At 47.5% G+C, this 20,331-nt stretch overlaps 1 protein-coding gene across 1 annotated transcript; it reads right to left on the bottom strand.

The window, feature by feature from the left end:
• Positions 1-3,943: 3,943 nt before the first annotated feature.
• On the bottom strand, positions 3,944-5,900 carry LOC147343493 (beta-defensin 10-like). Its single transcript, XM_086379814.1, has 2 exons — positions 5,653-5,900; positions 3,944-4,182 (listed from the first exon to the last, which is right to left on the bottom strand). Exons 1-2 carry the CDS (start codon positions 5,708-5,710, stop codon positions 4,046-4,048), a joined length of 195 nt encoding a protein of 64 aa, XP_086235940.1. The 5' UTR covers positions 5,711-5,900; the 3' UTR covers positions 3,944-4,045.
• Positions 5,901-20,331: the final 14,431 nt, after the last annotated feature.

Below are 20,331 nucleotides of genomic sequence, written 5' to 3'. Positions count from 1 at the left end.
CCAGGCTCCTCCGTCCCTGGGATTCTCCAGACAAGAAAACTGGAGTGAGTTGCCATTTCCTTCTCCAATGCAGGAAAGTGAAAAGTGAAAGTGAAGTCGCTCAGTCAAGTCCGACACTAGCGACCCCATGGACTGCAGCCCACCAAGCTCCTTGGGATATTCCAGGCAAGAGTACTGGAGTGGGGTGCCATTGCCTCCTCCAGCATAATAGGTTAGTCTTCTGGAAAGAAGAAACTTAGTTATCAATGCAGACTGTTGATTGCTAGCCAAGTAGGGCTCAAAATCCTCCAAGCTAGGCTTCAACAGTACATGAACTGAGAGCTTCCATATGTACAAGCTAGATTGAGAAAAGGCAGAGGAACCAGAGATCAAATTGCTAACATCTGTTGGACCATAGAAAAAGCAAGACATTTCCAGAAAACATCTACTTCTGCTTCATCGACTATGCTCAAGCCTTTGACTCTCTGGATCACAATAAACTGTGGAAAATTCTGACAGAGATGGACCACCTGACGTGCCTCCTGCAAAACCTGTATGCAGCTCAAGAAGCAACACTTAGAACCAGACATGGAAAAACAGATTGGTTCCAACCGGGAAAGTAGTAAGTCAAGGCTGTATATTGTCACCCTGCTTATTTAACTTCTGTGCAGAGTTCATCATGCAAAATGCCAGACTGGATGAAACTCAAGCTGGATCAGGATTGCTAGGAGAAATATCAATAAGCTCAGATTGCAGATGATATCACCCTTATGGCAGAAAGTGAAGAGGAACTAAAGAGCCTCTTGATGAAGCTGAAAGTGGAGAGAGGAAAAAGCTGACTTAAAACTTGACATTCAAAAAATGAGATCATGGCAACTGATACCATCATTTCATGGCAAATAGATGGGGAAACAGTGGAAGCAATAGATGACTTTATTTTTTAGGCTCCAAAATCACTGCAGATAGTGATTGCAGCCATGAAATTAAAAGACGCTTGCTCCTTGTAAGAAAAGCTATGACCAACCTAGGCAGCTTATTAAAAAGCAGAGACATTAGTTTGCCAACAAATGTCCATCTAGTCAAAGCTATGGTTTTTCCTGTAGTCATGTATGGATGTGAGTTGGACTATAAAGAAAGCTGAGCACTGAAGGATTGATGCTCTTGAACTGTGGTGTTGGAGAAGTCTCTTGAGAGTCCCTTGGACTGCAAGGAAATCCAATCAGTCCATCCTAAAGGAAATCAGTCCTGAATATTCATTGGAAGGACAGATGCTGAAGCTGAAACTTCGGCCACCTGATGGGAAGAAGTAACTCATTTGAAAAGACCCTGATGCTGGGAAAGATTGAAGGTTGGAGAAGGGGATGACAGAGGATGAGATGGTTGGATGGCATCACTGACTTGATGGACATGAGTTTGAGTAACCACAGGAGTTGTTGATGGACAGGGAGGCCTGGCATGCTGCAGTCCCTGGGGTCTCAAAGACTCAGATATGACGCAACTGAACTGAACTCTAGCATATGAGATCTTAGTTCCCTGACAACGGATTGAACCCATGCCCCTTGCATTGGCAGCTGGAGTTTTAACCACTGGACCACCAGGGAAGTCCCTGCTTTTAGTTTTTGTAGCTGCACTCGATGGGGGCAAGAGGTAGAAATAGTTTGGGTCTCACCCCTGAGTAAGCATGAGAAATGAGACCCAGGACCGAGGTGGAAAGGCTGGCCTTGGACCAGAGCATGAGCCCATTTGGCTCAAGAGTCACATGGGAAAGCCATCATCTTCCCGGTGCTTGAATAACATGAGCATTCCTCCCATGCAGGAGTCCAACATGACACCCAGAAATGTTATGGCAGTAAAACATCAACAGATACAAGAATGCAACTTAAAATTAAATAGAAATTAAAAACTGAAATCCCAACAAAGAATATGATAAAAATTTCATATAAACAGTAACACCAAACCACACTTAATGGCAGATAAACATTCCATGATAATAAAACAAACTAAAAATAAAGGATAAAAGGTATACAAGATACTTGAGGTGTAAGACTGAGTCCCCAATACAACCTTCGAGATGAAGAAGAGTTGGCAGATTCACCATGGGCATTTCTGTGAAAAAAGAAATATAAAGTTGAGTAAAATGTTGACAGCTGTTATCATTTTTTTCCTCCATTAAACACACACAGGTCTGTGTCTTTTGAGCTGCTAATTTTAGGCTCAAGGCATGATTTTAAGGTACTGCTGTATTGATTTCCTGTTGCAGCTGTAGCAAATTGCCACAAGCTACGTGGCTTAAAGGAACACATACTTGTTATTGTGGTTTTGAGGATCCAAAGTCCCAAATGGGTCTCCTTGGCTTCATATCACAGTGTCAGCAGGATGCCATAACTTCTGGAGGCTTCCTTCCTTCTCACACTTAGAAGCTGCCTACCCTCCTTGGCTTATGGCCTCTCCACATCAGTGTGAGCTTATGAGAGGCTGGTTTAGCCTCTCAGCGTGCATCTCTGACACTGGTCTGCATCCCTCCTCCGCATCTAAGGCTTCTTGTAATGAGATGGCATTGGGCACAGCCAGATACTCCACGTCATTTCCCTATCTTAAGGCTGAATGCTTAGGTACTTAATTCACCTGTGTTGTAATTCTCACTTGTCATGTGTCTGCCCTTTCAGGCTACTGAAACAGAAAACTATAGGCCAGGTGGCTCTTTTTTTGCACTTTGTTTTTTAACTGAAGGATGATTGCTTTACAGAATTTCGTGGTTTTCTGTCATAGAAAAACAGGAATCATCCATGGGTTCACCCATGTCCCCTCCCTCTCGAACTTCATACCATCTCCTTCCCCATCCCACCCTTCTAAGAGGTCTCAGAGCCCCTGTTTGAGTTCCCTGAGTCACACAGAAAATCCATGCTGGATATCTATTTTACACGTGGTATTGTAATAGGTGGCTTACTAACAACAGACCCTTACTTCTCAGTTTTGAAGGCTGGGAGCTCCACGATCAAGATAGAGCAGGTGGCTGGTAGACGGCAGTCTCCCTGTGTCCTCAGAGGGCACAAGGGGTGAGCCATCTCTCTGGGGTCTCTTTCATAAAGGCCCTCATTCCACCCAGGAGCGTCCCACCCTCATGACCAAATCACCTCCCAAAGGCCCTGTCTCCTAACACCATCCCCTTGGTGACCTCAGCTTGCACTGAGGGAAGAGTTAGTGCAAAGACTGGAGAGCTGCTCACACATACAGTGTGCACCAGCAAAGCTCTTGTTTTAACTAGCAAACCCTCTGAAGAAACTGCAAGCAGGCTGAGGTCAGCATGCTCACCCCGCCCTTGAGGTCTCTGTGTTCTGTGCTGTGTTGCCTTCATTGAACTGTGCTTTCCACAGGACTTGTTTTTCCATAGCATCTAGTTGCATCATATCATGTACACACAGAGAGGCATGCTTCATCCACGTCAACTCTGTCATTCTGTTGATGACAATTTGTGAAGCAATGTCTCGTCTCAATGCCCAGCACTTACAGGAATAGGACAATCCATGCCTACAGAGATCTTATAGCCCAAAAGGGAATCAGAAGTGTATCCACATGCGCACAAGGCAGGAGTAAGAAGCAGAAACCAAATGGAAGTGAGGGCTGCAAGGGACAGAGGAGAGGGGTTTCCTCCTGGAGCGGGGGCAGGGGCTTTCCTATGGGACTGATGTGCTGGTGATTCTGGACCCCTGGGGTGCATGTTTGAGGGGAGACGTGGGGCAGGACAGGGTGCCCTGGGCTGGGAAGCAGGAAGGACAGCAGACAGAGGGGCTGGGGATGGTCAGGCCCCCAAGGAACAGGGGGTCACACCCCTGGGAGCACAGAGCACCCCACCATGATTTCCCGATAGTCCACATGGGGAGCTCAGAGAGCATCCTCAGGGATTTCAGAATTCACCTAGGATCAGACACCACACAACAACCTCAATGACCAGTGGGCAAGATTCTTTAACTTTGAACAAAATTTATTCTGGTTTACATTTTAGACGCTCTGTCAAAGGGTGCAGTTTCTGTCTCCGCATCGGTCCCGGCCGCATCTTCACCTTCTTTTACCACCTCCTGCAGCATTTTACTCGGGGCGCTAAACAGGTGCCAATCTGTCTCATGCGTCCAGGGCACCTGTTCAGCAAACACATGCCTCTATTCCCCCAGCAGCTTAGATAACTTCTTGCTCCTTGAGTAAATCCTAAAAAGAGAAGGAAGAGGGAAAAACGTGTCAGCAGGAAAGCAGCATCTCGAGAAGGCCAGCTGTGTCCCCTCTGAGCGAGGCCCTGGGGCTTTCTGTTCTGAGATGCGGACATGGCCTCGTGACAACAAGATGTGAGTCCAGGACCCCGTGGACCAGCTTCCAGACAGACACTGACCCTGCCCAGGCTCTGGTGGACCCTCATATTTCCAGAACCAGAGGCTGAGGGACTGGGGTGTGAGGACCCTGGTTGTGAGCGAGGTCAGCTCCACCATGAGGGCAAAGACTGGGAAGCTCTGCTACATCCACCTTCCCACCAGGAGTCAGAAGTGGCCCGTGGGTTCTATTTTCACCGCTTAGTTTTCCCACTCATGGAGCCAGTCAAGTAGTGCAGCTGAGATAGGAGGAAAAGATACAGCTGAAAGTAAGAACTGGTTAAAGAGAACTTACTCTCAAAGTTACCTACAGCTGACAGTGGCAATGGTTCAGAAAAAAAAGTTTTGTATCATCGTCTCTACTGACTCAGAACGCTCTCAGCGCTGGTGCGATTCAGCCCCTCTCCTCCTCCCTTTGTGGTTTCCTCCCGACCAGAGGCCTTCCCGTCTTCCTCACACGCCTTTTTCCTCTTGACCACAAGGCACCTCTGGTCCCTCTCTAGTTCCCCGTCCAGGGATAGAACCCGGGCCACACTCCTTACACCCCCGTCCTCTCTCCCTGCCACTGTGCTAAGAGTTGGGTTACAGTCTTAAACAACACTGATCAGACAAGGCCTTTTCAACTTGATTTTGACATCTAATCAGTTGTCTCAGGTCTCAGTCTCTGCAGCCTCTCCCGCCCTCCCTTCCTTTCTCCTTCCTCCCTACATACTTTCATCCTATTTCAGGAAATATCAAGGGTAAGATGAAATTCAGACAGCCGATCCTGCACACTACTTTGGATGTGCTGCCTCCCAGCTGTGGAGCGAGGGTCACATTGTCAGCGACGTGTCCTGGAGGACCTTCCTGCTGAGGAGACTCAGCACGGAGCATCCCAAGGGCAGCTCCTGAAGCCCAGGCTCGGCCTGACTCTCCTCTGGACTTGTCTGGTCACCTAGAGCCACCACCCTTCAAATATAAAGATTTATAAAGTGACATTCTGTGCTTCTGTCATGGGACAAAATCAAATTTCTTGCTTTTATGAAAAAGAAAACAAGGAGAGTCACTTAACAGAGGCATCTTCTGTTTCCTTCTCATGAAACCAATGAGGAGACAGGCTCAGAAGTTTTGACTCACTAGAGTGGTTAGAAACAACCAGGAATTTGCAGGGCGGTTCTCAGACCCCTCTCGCTACTAAGGACTCAGCGCTGGCTTCTCAGAAGCATCAAATATGGTGGGTTTAGTCTGACCACGTGTAGATGGGGATAGCAGGACAGAAGGAGGTAGAAACAGGAGAGAGAGCCCACGGCTCCCCCCGGGGCTCCCACGAGCTCACCTGACCCAGAAGACAGGACCACCAAGAGGAGCGGGAGGAGCAGGTAATAGAGCCTCATGCTGGCGTCCCGAGCTCTGCGGTTGATGCTGGAGAAGAGGCTGCGCTTGCCGCTTTAAAAAGGTGCCAGGTTCCGGAAAGAATTCCGCACTGGCTGTGGATTTGGTTATTAGGAACTGGTTAACTGAGCCTCTTCCCTGTGTGTCATGGGAGTGGCCTTTATAGCACAAAGCAGGGGCAGTCACTTGTATGCTAATGAGGCTGTGGAAACCCCAGGAAAAGCTTTCCTGCTGCCCTTTTAACCACAAACTTCTCCTTGGCAGTCAGTTCAGCTGATGGGCAGGGGTGTGGCAAGCGGCACAGACTTGCCTGTTTCCCCTGGCAGGGGCACAGACTTCTTGTTGAATCTTCGCTTACCCGCTCCCCAGCCTCACCCTCACCCTTCCAGGGCTTTAAAACTGCCCACTGTTTTCCTGTGCAGAAGGAAATGGCACCCCACTCCAGTACGCTTGCCTGGAAAACTCCATGGATGGAGGAGGCTGGTGGGCTACAGTTCATGGGGTTGCAGAGAGTCAGACATAAAAGGCAGAATTCACTTTCTTTATTTCTATACCTCCTTTTGGGCTTGAAGAAGCACAAGCTGGAATCAAGATTGCAGGGGAAAATATCAATAACCTCAAATACGCAGATGACACCACCCTTAGGGCAGAAAGTGAAGAGGAACTAGGAACCTCTTGATGAAAGTGAAAAAGGAGAGTGAAAAAGTTGGCTTAAAGCTCAACATTCAGAAAACTAAGATCATGGCATCCGGTCCCATCACTTCATGGAAGATAGATGTGGAAACAGTGGAAACAGTGTCAGACTTGATTTTTGGGGGCTCCAAAATCACAGCAGATGGTGATTGCAGCTGTGAAATTAAAAGACACCTATTCCTTGGAAGGAAAGTTATAACCAACCTAGATAGCATTTGAAAAGCAGAGATATTACTTCGCCAACAAAGGTCCGTCTAGTCAAGGCTATGGTTTTTCCAGTGGTCATGTATGGATGTGAGAGTTGGACTGTGAAGAAAGCTGAGTGCCAAAAAATTGATGCTTTTGAACTGTGGTGTTGGAGAAGACTCTTGAGAGTCCCTTGGACTGCAAGAACATCCAACCAGTCCATCCTAAAGGAGATCACCCCTGGGTGTTCTTTGGAAGGACTGATGCTGAGGCTGAAATCCAATCCTTTGGCCATGTCATGCGAAGAGTTGAGTCATTGGAAAAAACCCTTATGCTGGGAGGGATTGGGGGCAGGAAGAGAAGGGGAGGACAGAGGATGAGATGGCTGGATGGCCTCACTGACTCAATGGACATGAGTTTGAGTGAACTCTGGGAGTTGGTGATGGACAGGGAGGCCTGGCATGTTGCAATTCATGGGGTCGCAGAGTCAGACACCACTGAGCGACTCAACTGAACTGAACTGATAGTTCCTTTTGGAGAAGGAAATGGCAACCCACTCCAGTGTTCTTGCCTGGTGAGTCCCATGGACTGAGGGGCCTGGTGGGCTGCAGTCTACCGGGTTGCATAGAGTCGGACACCACTAAGCAAATAACACATACACTGTTTCCATGAAAGGCTGTTTCAGGCCCAAATAGGGACTAACTCGTTCAGAGGTAGTTTCACTCCCTGGGCAAGACTTGCTGACTCCCAGCATCCGCAGGGACAGCCACGCTCTTTCTGGCCCCTGGAGCACTGAGGGAAGAGACCCAGTGGTCCTGACCTGCTCCCCATACCACCTAGCTTGTTATGGGATGGCATCAACAGTCGCTGCCAAAATCTTGGTTTTCTTTGCCCACCAGAGCTGAATAAAAATTGTGGAGAAAGAGTTTGGAGGACACATAAAGATGGCTTTAATCATTAAGCCGGCGGAAGAGAGAACTCGATAGGTTCCTGCCTCAAGGAGCCTGTCTCCCCTCCATCGGGAATACAGGGGATCATACAGTTGGGGCTCGCAGTCAGGGCTTGGAGATATGGGACAAAAGGTGTAGGGGTCCTGAATTCTCTCTTTTGCACTGTTGGGAAACAGTCAGTAGGCCAGTGTCAGGTAGCTAGGTATTTGGGTCTGGCAGTTGGTCCTGGTGCTTGGGTCCACTGTCCTTTGGATTTACTGGTGACATTCTTCCTGTAATAAAAAAGGGGGAAAGCAATCCACTAGGGGTGGCTTCCAAAGAGAGTGCACCATAAAGTTAAGCATCAACATGAGGTTAAAATAGAGCAAAGAGAGGTACCAAACTACAAGGGGAGGTTTATGATGCGAAAAAGTTAAGTATCAGGATGTGGCTAGAATAAGTTAAAGGATAAAGGATGCAGAATGTGGCTCCTGCAGAAATGGAGGGCCATAAGTGTCAGGTGTAGTTCGCATAATAGGTTAGTCTTCTGCAAAGAAAAAACTTGGTTATCAATACAGACTGTAGGTTAGGAACAGTTCAAGTGGACAAAGACACAAATGGGAAAAAAGAAAGAAAGAGGGGGAAAAAAAACTTTTATTAATTCTCTGAAACACAATCACACACCTGTCTCATGAAATCTCAGTGGGACATGTGATGGGCAGATGGGTGCTCTGTTTCCCTTCATCAGAGACAGAGTGGGAGGATGATGCTACCACTGAATTCATCTCCCCAGCCTAGTATCACAAAGCAGGCCCAGCAGTGGAGACCCCTTTACTGGTTTGAGGGGGACCTCCATCACTAAGTAACATCTCTCACTTAGTAACATCTGTCCGTCTCAGTGTTGGAGAGACACTGACCTGGCTTTTCAGAAACTCTAAATCTCTGGATGGAACTTGCCATACAGCTCTGAGTAGAACTCCAAGCCCTTTAGAAATGTGGGAACCCAGGAGGACTCCATCCTGAAGGAGCCCCCGGAGCTTCAGTCCTGTTCAGGTCCCCCGCTGTGGCTCAGAGTCTCGCATCTGAGGCTTGGCAAAGCCATGGAGACTGCCTCGAGCAGACAGTCCCTGGCTGGCACCCAGGGATAGGATTTTTCTGAAGGAAAATAAGTTGTCTTGATCATAGTTCCTTCTGCTTTAGCTCTAAATAATATTTGAGAGAGGTAGATATCATCTACATATATATAAATATATATATATATAATTATCTATACATACGAGATATATATATATATATACACATATTTGTTTGTTTATGGACCTTGCAGGCAAAATCTTTACTACAGGGTCAGTTTATAAATACGCTATAATACTACACTGGAGAAAGAAGTGAGACTGAATCGTTGTCTACTGTGTCTCTTCATTGAAAATGATGTTTTTCAGGGAATTCTGCTTAATGTTATGTGACAGCTTGGATGGGAAGGAAAATTGGGGAAGAATGGATACATGTATATGCATGGCTGAGTCTCTTTGCTGTCCACCTAAAACTATCACAATATTATTAATCAGCTATACTCCAAAGTTTTTTAAAAAATAATTTTTAAAAATGCTGTTTTACGAGACTTCGTTGAAGAGTGGGTAAGAGTGGTAAGAGTGGGTAAGACTCTGTACTCCCAAGCATAGCACATCACGTAAGTAGATCCCACATGCCACAACTACGACCTCAGTTCAGTTCAGTTCAGTCGCTCAGTGGTGTCTGACTCTTTGTGACCCCATGAACTGCAGCATGCCAGGCCTCCCTGTCCATCACCAACTCCTGGAGTTCACTCAAACTCACGTCCAATGAGCCCATGAATCCATCCAGGCATCTCATCCTCTGTCGTCCCCTTCTCCTCCTGCCCCCAATCCTTCCCAGCATCAGGGTCTTTTCCACTGAGTCAACACTTCACATGAGGTGGCCAAAGTACTGGAGTTTCAGCTTTAGCATCATTCCTTCCAAAAAACACCCAGGACTGATCTCCTTTAGAATGGACTGGTTGGATCTCCTTGGAATCCAAGGGACCCTCAAGAGGCTTCTCCAACACCACAGTTCAAAAGCATCAATTCTTTGGCACTCAGCTTTCTTCATAGTCCAACCCTCACATCCATACATGACCACAGGAAAAACCATAGCCTTGACTAGACGGACCTTTGTTGGCAAAGTAATGTCTCTGCTTATTATATGCTATCTAGGTTGGTCATAACCTTCCTTCCAAGGTGTAAGCGTCTTTTAATTTCGTGGCTGCAGTCACCATCTGCAGTGATTTGGGAGCCCAAAAAAATAAAGTGCAACACTGTTTCCACTGTTTCCCCATCTATTTCCCATGAAGTGATGGAACCAGATCCATGATCTTCATTTTCTGAATGTTGAGCTTAAGCCAATTTTTTAACTCTCCTCTTTCACCTTCATCAAGAGGTTTTTTAGTTCCTCTTCACTTTCTGCCATAAGAGTGGTGTCATCTTCATATCTGAGGTTATTGATATTTCTCCTGGCAATCTTGATTCCAGCTTGTGCTTCTTCCAGTCCAGCATTGCTCATGAAGTACACTGCGTATAAGTTAAATGAGCAGGGTGACAATATACCACCTTAACGTACTCCTTTTCCTATTTGGAACCAGTCTGTTGTTCCATGTCCAGTTCTAACTGTTGCTTCCTGATCTACATATAGGTTTCTCAAGAAGCAGGTCACGTGGTCTGGTATTCACATTTCTTTCACAATTTTCTACAACCTAGTACAGCCTAAATAAATAAACAAAACAAAAATTGTTGTGTTTTAGTTATCTATGGTTTGCAGCACAGCAGATTTTTCTTTTTTCTTTTAAGGAAGCTGATGATGCAGTTTTATGTGCAAGACCAGGCATGACTTTTCATAGAAGGGCATTTCCAAAACGGGTCAGGGTGCCATGGTGAGTTTCAAGGGAGTTTCTTGCCATGGTTCCTCACCAGTTGAAAACGGCCCTTGTCAGGAATTGCACAATTTCAGTGGCTTATTTTTCCTTGGCAAGGTCTAAAGATGAGTCCTTTGCAGCTATGTTAATCCTGGAGATAGCACCCAGGGCCATCTCTGTCCATCAGGGAAGGGTCCTGTTGCCTCAGCAAGGAGGTCACACACCCAAGAAAGCATGGGGTGGCTCACCAGAAACCAGAGATGAATTCATATAGAATAGAGGAAAGGGTTATATTTAGGTCAATCTACATGAACTATTAGTTTTACCAGGTTCAAAGCGAAAGAAGGCCATGTGGATCGTGGTTGCTTCATGCCTGGGCTGAGAGGTAACTCATGGATTCATTCTTTAAAGGGAAGATAAATGCTGTGTCCCCAAACCCTTAACCTGTGAGTAGGAAATTGAGGCAGGCTCTTTCCAGCAAAGCGTCTTAGTTCCTCAGGTAAGAAGGGGAGTCCCAGTTCTACAGATAAGGTTTTGAAGACCAAATCCCTTTACATCTATGACTCCACAAACAGGTGTTCTCAGCACAGAGCCCTGGGTGTTAATGGGCAGAGGCCATTGTCCCCAGTTCCCTTGTCCTATGGACAGGGCAGGTGCCATGGCTTCTGACAGTCATGTGGGGACCTACCCTGAGAAGGGGACCAGGGCTGGGTCTAATGCTGTGCTCTCCCACTGACACTTTTACTAGTTTCTTATTTGAACTTGTCCCACAATTATATTTTGCAATGAGCCTTGCTCAGTAGCTGGGCACTTTTATTCAAATTATCTCTTTGAATTCCCCTAAACAAACCTGCCAGGTAGGTATGCCCCAAGGTTTATACAAGATGGTCCTGAGGACTAGAAAGCCATGTCTGAGGCCACAGGCAAAACTGACTTCAACAGTTGATTAAAATTGGCTGCAAATCCAACAAAAAGATGTGTCCAAGGTCGCAGTCTACTAAGTGGCAGTGATGTAACTTGGAGCAAAATCGACCTCTCTTTCAATGTTCCTGCCTGCCTCCTGCAGTCACCACAGTGTCCTGAGAGCTTTTCCAGGACATTCTCCTATAACGAGAAAGCTTGAATAGCGCTGTCAAATGCCAGCTATCTGGTGCTAATGAGATCGGAATTGGGCGGGGCACAACCTTTAAAAGAATGATGGGGACTTCCCTGGTGGTCCACTGGTTAAGAATCTGCCTTGCAGCACAGGGGATGTGGATTCAGTCTCTGGCCTGGGCACTAGAATTCCACATGAGAGAAAGAAAGTGAAGTCGCTCAGTTGTGTCTGACTCTTTGCGACCCCATGGACCTTTGGCCACCAGGCTTCTCTGTCTATGGAATTATCCAGGCAAGAATACTGCAGTGGGTTGCCATTGCCTTCTCCACATGCCATGAGGAGACTAAGCCAGTGTGCTGAGATGAATATCCTGCATACCACAACTAAGGCCTGAAGTAAATATATGTTTTTAAATCCCTTTGTAACACGGCAGCTAGGTGACACACCCAGAGGCGCCATGACAATTCCAAGGCTGACCATAAAGGTCAAAAAGGAGGTGCTGACCCAGTTCCTGGAAATCCCAACCCTTTCTGCAAAATAGCTGGAATACTCCTCTCACTCATTAGCCTATGAAATGACCCCCCCCTATAAACACCGACAGCCCCATACCCTGGTGCTGGGCTTGCTTTCCAAGATGGCCCACACTCTCCGTGTAGCCTGTTTCCTCCCTGGATTGACCTTCCTTCACCATGACTCGCTCTTGAGCCCTGCCTGTGTGAAGCCAAGTCCCCACATTCGGCGGCCATCCCAGGGAGTCGGACGTGACCTGGGATGCGACCATCCTCTCTCACCCCACTCTTTCCCTCAACACTGCTGCCATCTCCTCCAGCCTCAGAGATCACTGGACCATTAAAAGAGCATCCTCTTTTCAGTTTGTTCATTGTTTGCTTTGCTGTGCAGAAGCTTTTCAGTTCGATGGATCCTACAATTTAGCTTTGTTTTTGTGGCTTATGCTTTTGGTGTCAAGCTCAAAATCATCCTTGTGGAGGCCCATGCCAAATAACTTTGCTCCTATGCTTTCTTTTAAGAGTTTTGTGGTTTCAGGAGTTTTGTGATTTTTGTAAACCTTTAATCTATCTTGCATTGAATTTTGTGTAGGGTATAAGAGGTCTTACTTGCTCAACCAGGGATGGAACCTGTGCCCCCTGCATTGAAAACTTGGAATCTTAACCACTGATGGTCAGGGAAATTCCAACTGTAACTGCTAATTTGTCTGTCTCTCCAATGATTCCTGTAAGTTTTCTTTAAGAATTTTAAAATTCCTTTGCTAAGTACATTCCAATTCAGTATTCATATGTATTCTTGACGAATTAAACATTTTATCATTAGGATAAATACCCCTCTCCATATCTGGTCCTTGTCCTAAAAGTTACTTGATTGTGCTGTGCTTAGTCACTCAGGCATGTCTGACCCTTTGTGACCCCATAGCCTGTAGCCTGCCAGGCTCCTCTGTCCATGGGGATTCTCCAGGCAAGAATACTGGAGTGGGTTGCCATGCCCTCCTCCAGCGCATCTTCCCAAACCAGGAATCAAACCAGGTCTCCTGCACTGGAGGTAGATTCTTTACCGTCTGAGCCACCGGGAAGCCTGTCAGTTAACCAATACAGCCTACCACGTGTTCTTTAAATTAATGTTTCCATAGCATATCTGTCAGCTCAACAGTAAAGAATCTGCTTGAGATGCAGGAGATGCAGAGACATGGTTTTGATCCCTGGGTCGGGGGAGATTCCCCAGAGGAGGGCATGGCAACACACTGCAGTAATCTTGACTGGATGATTCCATGGGGGTCTCAAGAGTGTTGGACACGACTTAGGGTCTAAACAATGACCACAGCATATCTGTTTCCATCCTTTCATTTTAAATCCACTTGCCTTTATATTTGATGTCTCAAGTGGGTTTTTTATAGTTAATTTATATCTGATTCTTTTTTTTTTTTTTTTTTTTACTGAAATGACCATCTCTCTCCTTAAGATAGGGTCTAGAATATTAGCATCAGACTTTATCACATCAAGCTGAGCCAAAATCCCATCTAGTATCATAGACTTCATTTTTCAGTTTTTCAGAGCAGTTTTAGAATTGAACGAGAAGCACAGAGTTTTTAGGCAGGCTACACAGGCAGGCTACAGTCAGTGGGGTCACAAAGAGTCAGCACCTCCACAGTCCACAGAGTAGCAGAGTCGGACACGACTGCAGCGACTTAGCACACAGGCACACACCCCTGATCCTGACGCCCATCGCTGGTTTTCTGTCCAGAAGTGAAGATACCTGCACTCTCTGAACTTTGACCCCACTCTCTTGGACTCAGAAGAATTGTTGGTCTGTTTGGGTTCTTGTTGCCTGAGCTTTAGGCCTGGAAATCTGTAGAGGCTGGAGATATCATAAGTCTCACTTCACTTGTTTTCTTTTCTTTTTTTTTTAAATGGTTAACCACATAACATTTAATCAGCGAATTCATTAATTTGGCTGCCTTGGACCTTAATCATGGCAGGCAGGATCTTAGTTGTGGCATGTGGGATCTAGTTCCCTGACCAGTGGTGCACCCAGGCCCTCTGCATTGAGAGCACAGAATCCCAGCCACCAGACCACCAGGAAAGTCCCTCACCTCACTTGTTTTCTTCTCTCCTCATTAGGGTCCTGTACTGCTTATGCAAGAGTCTGAATCAGTAGTTTCACAGGTTTTGCCTGGTTCCTTAGTTGTGTACTGTAGGAGGGCAGTATAGAGTCCCATCACAGTCCATTTATTTTTTTAAATGCTGAATTCTGCGGTCCAAGCTCTTGTCTTTGAAGGTGTTCCCTTTCTTCCTGAGATAATCAGGTAAACAACTCCCCTCACCTCGGCAACATTCCTGTTCTCTCCTGGAGCTGCATGTTCCTGAATGATGCCCCTTGCTTTAGTTCCTGCTGAAGATCCCAGTCCCTTCAAGCTTTCCTGTTATTTTTCTGCATGTTTCAGGGGCAGTGATGCAGGTTCTATGAGCAGGTTTCTGTCACTTTGGCTCCTTTTGCTTCCCTCCCTTTCCCTCCCCTCCTCTTTCTCACCCTCTTTCTATATCCTCAGCCTGTCTCATCTTGTGGAGGGGAAACTGCTAAAGGAGAGGTAACCCAGCTCCAAGCTTGTGTAGACGGTGGTTCCAGTGAGCTGCCTGTACCACCTCATTTATTTTACCCAGCAGCTTCAGGCAGGAGGTAAGACCTTAGAAACGGGAGCTCTGTCCACTCTGCTCAGAGGGGCTCGGGAGTGGAGGCCTCTTCTGATGGACCATGGGAGGAAGGAAGCAATGGAAACCACGTGGCCACTGGTCAGCGGGGCTTCCCAGAGACCCGCCATCATCACCCAGGGTCTCTGCGGAAGCTCTTCCCTGAGCCCTGCGCTCCCCAGGAGTGGCTGCCTCCTGAGCCTCCCCAGACTCCCGGGTCCTCTGCCCACCCCCAACCCCCACTCCTGGCTTCCCGGCTCTGGCATTTGGGGCCACCCTTCTTGCTCTGTGTTTCTTATCTTCTGTTCATTTTGCCCACCATCTGTGTCTCTGTGTCAGTTATTGCAGGGTTGCAAAAGCACATGGTCCACATCATGCTAACACAACCTCAGCTGCAAGTCTGTGGCCAAGTTTTGGTGAAGAAACTTTGAAACTTTCCAAGACTGTCTTGTGTCTGTGTTGGGGGGCGGGGGCAGGGTGTTCTCAAAAGGTTCTGCAACCCAGGAAAAGTTATTTCAGAGTGTAGACATGCACAGCCCATCCCTGTGGGGCTTTCTGGGTGGTGCCTCCCATCTTTTTCCTCTTCACTTGTCCACATTTGGTCATGAGTCAGTCAGGGTTCTCCACAGAAATAACCTATTTCTTTAAGGAATCATCTCACACCATTACGAAAGTAAGTCCCAAAACAAACAAACGTTCTGGCAAGTCCCCAAACAAACAAACAGATCCAGTGCCAGTCTGGTAGACCAGCAGGACTCAGGGAGGAGCTGATGCTGGAGTTCAATTCTGAAGGCTGGCTGCTGGCAGAATTGCTTCCCTTTGGGGGTAAGTAAGTCTTTGTTCAGAGCTTCAACTGATTGGATGAGGCCCACCCATAACACGCAGGGTTAATAATAACCTGCTTTACCAAAGTCCACTGATTTAAATGTACGTCTCATTTCCAAACATCCTCAGAGGAACACCAAGAATGACGTTTGGCCAAATATCTGGGCAGCAAGGCCCAGCCGCGTCCATACGTGAGATGAAGCACCATAGGGAGGTTCTCAGGTTCGCTCTTCTCTGTCTTGTCTCCCTTTCCCTCACAGTGTGGGTTTCCAGCCATTAGAATCTTTGAGATGGACAGCATTTGTGGTCCGGTAGAGGTGAGGGGACACATGGGAGTGGTCCTCCGTCCCTCCTGTCCGCCCCATTTACCCATTTTAAAATGAGACCTAAAGGGCTCTTTTTATTACAAACCCTGCATTTTGTCTTGCCAATTTTCAATTGAAGCAGAGCTTGCATAGAGTGAGGAGCATAGATCCTGATTGTCCAGCTGGAACCCACATCCCTGTCAAACTATGGGATGGCCCCATCCAGCCCCAAGTGACCTTTACCCCCTCCCCTCCTCCTCTCCGACCCTCTCCTGCTCATCCCGCCTACAGAACTCTGTGGAATCTGGGTGGTGGGTTCAGGACATATCCTTAGCAGTGCATGGACCTCTGGCTTTGTATTCCAGTAGTTCTGATGAGTTCCCATAGTTTAATGCCAGTAGTTCTCAACTCACATGGTTTTTCATTGTAGTTTACCTTTAAAAAACATTTACCCTCATCTTCACTGAATGGTGGGCATTACTCCCTTGGACTACAAGGAGATCAAACCAGTCAATCCTAAGGGAAATCAACCCAGAATATTCATTGGAAGCCTAATACTGGAGCTCTGATGCTTTGGCCACCTGATGCAAAGAGCCAACTCATTGGAAAAGACCCTGATGCTTGGAAAGATTGAGGGCATGAGAAGGAGGTGGCAGAGGATGAGATGGTTGGATGGCATCACAGTCTCATGGACATGAATTTGAGCAAACTCCGGGAGATAGTGAAGGACAGAGGAACCTGGAGTGCTGCAATCCGTGGGGACACACAGTTAGACATGACTGGGAAAGCAACTGAACAATAACAAGTACAACAACAGTGACCTCTGGGAGGGGGAAGGGACCACGAACTTGTCTGTGTTTGGCTCCTGACAGGTACTCCATAAAGTCTGTTTCCTCAGTGACTATGGAGCCAACACTGAGAACCGAGGAGGGCTTGGTCATTTATTGGGCTCAGATTATACATGTGGCCTCTGCAGCAGGGAGCTGGAGGCACCACTGGGGTGGCAAAGTGAGCCCAGGGCACACAGTTGGTGTCAAGAAGGGAAAACACAGAAACAAAACCCTCTCATCCAGGACCTGCGAACCATCTGTAATCTCAGTTTTAAGCAACTGCTCTCAACTTCCACCTCCTGTCTTTCTGGCTCAACCCTTTGTAGATGAATAACCTAGAATCTTGACCTGATGCTGCTAAGCCCCTTCCCACGCCCCAGATTCAGCCTGTTTTCAGGACGCCTCATGCACAGTGGGTCCTGTCTCCCCACTGGCCCTGCTTGGATGCCTCCTTCCCTTCCCCTCTGCTTGCCTTCACTCCCCACAACTGCTTCACTTGGCACCTTCTCCTCCAAAGCTCCTGTCAGCTCACCACGCCCACTCTCAGCTGCGAGACGTCATGCCAGGTTTGCAAAGAAAATCAAAGCAACCAGAAGTGAATTTCCCCAGTTGTGGCCCCCAAGTGTGTCTACGTCTGTGCCCACATGTGGCGTGTGATTCTCTCCAAGCTCCCTGCACACTTTCCTGTCTCTTCTCCCTGCCCCCCGTCCCCGGTCCCCACCACCTCCTTTTTCTTTCAGCATCTTTGGAGAGATTCTGAGTGGTTTCTGTTTGATGATGACTCATCTTTGTTCAGGTGAAATATTCCTGTGCTATTTTTTTAATTTATTGTATTTAACTGCTTGCTTTACACTGATTCTATTTTTTTGTCTGTTTCTTTTTTAATTTGTGCCAGCTCTTAGCTGTTGCATGCAGAATCTTTAGTTGTGACACGTGAACTCTTAGTTGTGGCACGTGGGATCTAGTTCCCTGACCAGGGATCGAACCCATGCCCCAGCATTGGGAGCTCAGAGTCTTAACCACTGGACCACCAGGGCTGTCCCTGTACAATCTATTTTAAAGAGGTTTTGTAGGGGGGTAGACAGAATTGGGTTCCAGGCTACAGGGATTTCTTCCTATGATGAATGATTGTTACTATTTTCAATGGGTAACCAATGAGAATAACACAAATGGACCATTCACATTTTCATAACCAGATTCACAACTGCTGCCTCCTAAGCAGACTGCTTCTTACCAATGTGGTTCCCTTATGTGATGGTCAAGTCAGCACATCTCTTCTCCTTCCTGAAGCTGAGCTTCCTGTGTTATACAGCAGCTTCCCACTAGCTAGCTGTTTTATATATTATGGGTTTATAACAGTCCTTTACCTTCACTTCCTGAATCCAGTATAGCTACCGAGTTATTTCCAGATTACAAACTTGACAGTGTTATTTTCTCATTTAAAGTCCTTCAGTTTCTTCTCTTTGCTTACAAGACAAATTCAAATATCCAAACCTGAGTCTACATATCCTACAGTGTTTCCTTTTTCTTTAGCCAAAGGACACATGACTCCCCAAATTCACATTGAAATCTACACCTTTCTATCTTTGCCTATGATCTTCCTTTTTCCAGGACTGGCTTCACCACTGTGTGTCTGTCTGCCTCATAAATGCTGACTCATCCCTTAGACCATAAATCAAAAACTGACCTCACAGCAATGTTTTCTCAACCCCTACCCCTAATCCCACCCCCACACCATAGGAGCAGGAACAGCTGTTCCTTCCTTTAAGACCTCTCCTCCTCGCTGCAGTGAATAGTGATGAACTGTTACAGTGTGGATCTGTTTGATCCAGCTGAAAGCCCCTGCATTCTGGGAGCACACTTTGTTCATTTTGTACCTGATTCTGCCTAGGAACTGGAAATCGTGGGAGCAGAGAAAATGTGTCTCAGGAAGAGTGGTGCTGAGCCAAGCTGCCCTGTGCCTGGAAAGGGGGCCAGGAGAGTGCTAGAAACTGAGAACCAGGTGATGCCCAAAGGGACCCATCTGACTGTTTCCTATCTTGGTGTAATTTCTCTCACTTGGGTGCTTTGCCCAGCAACTTCAAGGATGTTAGATTACTATACTCGTGTAACATGAAGCAGGAAGATAAGCCTACATTCTAAGTAACTTACTTCCTTTTATTAAGCACGAGGGACAAACATATTTTCCCCAGAGGCAGATGATTTGGCTTTTACTTAGTGCAGGAAGTATCTTTTTGCTAAGAAACCATTCATCGGAGCCTAGTGTCAGCAGGTGCGAGCCATGGGATCTGATACTGTAGCATCTCAGAGTTGGAGGGACCTAAGTGATCATTGCATTTTCCAGATGAGAAAACTAAGGTCCAGAAAAGAGAGGCTACTTATTTCCCAGGGTCCAGAGGCCAGGGGCATCTCTGGAGCCACAGCCCTGGTTTCCTGACTCTAAAATTGGTGTTTTCTCAGTTAATCCTAAGACTCAGTAATGACACTCTTTCATGGAGGAAATGTCTAGAGTTCTGAATAATAATCAGAAGAGAAATCAGAAAATAAAAGATGATTAAAAAGGTGAAATTAAGCAATGTTGTGCTATTTCCTTTTATGGGCACTTTTTATTGCCAAAGTATTTTTGTCATTTTCAACCTAAACCATTTTTTTTTTGTCTCCCTATTTCAAATGCACCTGATGAAGCACCCTCCACAGACCAAGGTACTGAAAACCCCAAGACTCTTCACTTCTTCTCAGCTGAGTCCTTGCTTCCCTGCCCCTGCCCACTACTTCCCCGCTGATGTGATGGTTCAAGCGCACGTCTAGGTATGATTTACTGCGTTGTCTCCTCAGACCTGTTTTCTCTCTTTTTCTTGCTGGCATGCTGCCCTATTTCCTCTTGATTTCCTCCCTTCTGCAGGGGGATCTGACCATCTTAGCCCTAAGGCCGTGCCACCGTGTCACAGAGAACTGTTCTCCACCTTCTATCTCCTCGTGTCCTCAGTGTTCCTGGCACTGCAGCAGTGCTCAGACCCTCCTACACCCTCCACTGGCCCAGCAGCTCAGCTCTCGGGTGTCCGGGTGACTGGCTCCCTGAGCTTGCTGAGAGGGAGGGGCGGTGACGAGCCCCCTACATTTTGCAGCCTCGCGTCCCCTGCAGTCTCTGCCGATGAGCCAGGCCCAGGCACAGAGGCCCCGGACGCCAGGCGCTTGCCCTTGGGTCCCTGCCAGGAGGCACCGCGCGTCCTCAGGTGCCCACTCAGTGATTTCTCTGGTTCACTAGCGCCCAGCGATGGGAACACGGCGGGCCGTCAGGGTGCCTCCAGGATCAGGCCCTGGAGGACGAAGGAGAGGTTCCTCATGCCCCGCTGCCCACAGGAGGTAGAGGAGGTGACGGAGCGAAGCCGAGGACCCAGGTGGACAGTGTCTCGGCTCGGGGGACCCCAGGCGGGAGCCCAAAAACTAGGCCAGCGGCCATCCTCCCCCGGTCCCCGCTCTGCGTCGGGCACGCGTGCCTCTCGGAAGCGCCTGGAGCCACGCGCCTCAGAACCGGGGGGCCCTGCGGGTCAGCTCACCCAGCTCTGGCATCTCCCTGATGAGGGCCTGGAGGCGCTGCGAAGGGCCGTGACCTGTATTCTGAGGCAGAGCCGGACT

This window comes from Bos grunniens, chromosome 27 (genome assembly GCF_055505025.1).
Source record: "Bos grunniens cultivar Pamir isolate PY7600 chromosome 27, Bosgru_T2T1.0, whole genome shotgun sequence".
NCBI lineage: Eukaryota > Metazoa > Chordata > Mammalia > Artiodactyla > Bovidae > Bos > Bos grunniens.
Note: the sequence above shows the minus strand (reverse complement) of the source record. Positions and strands in the feature narration are given on the sequence as shown.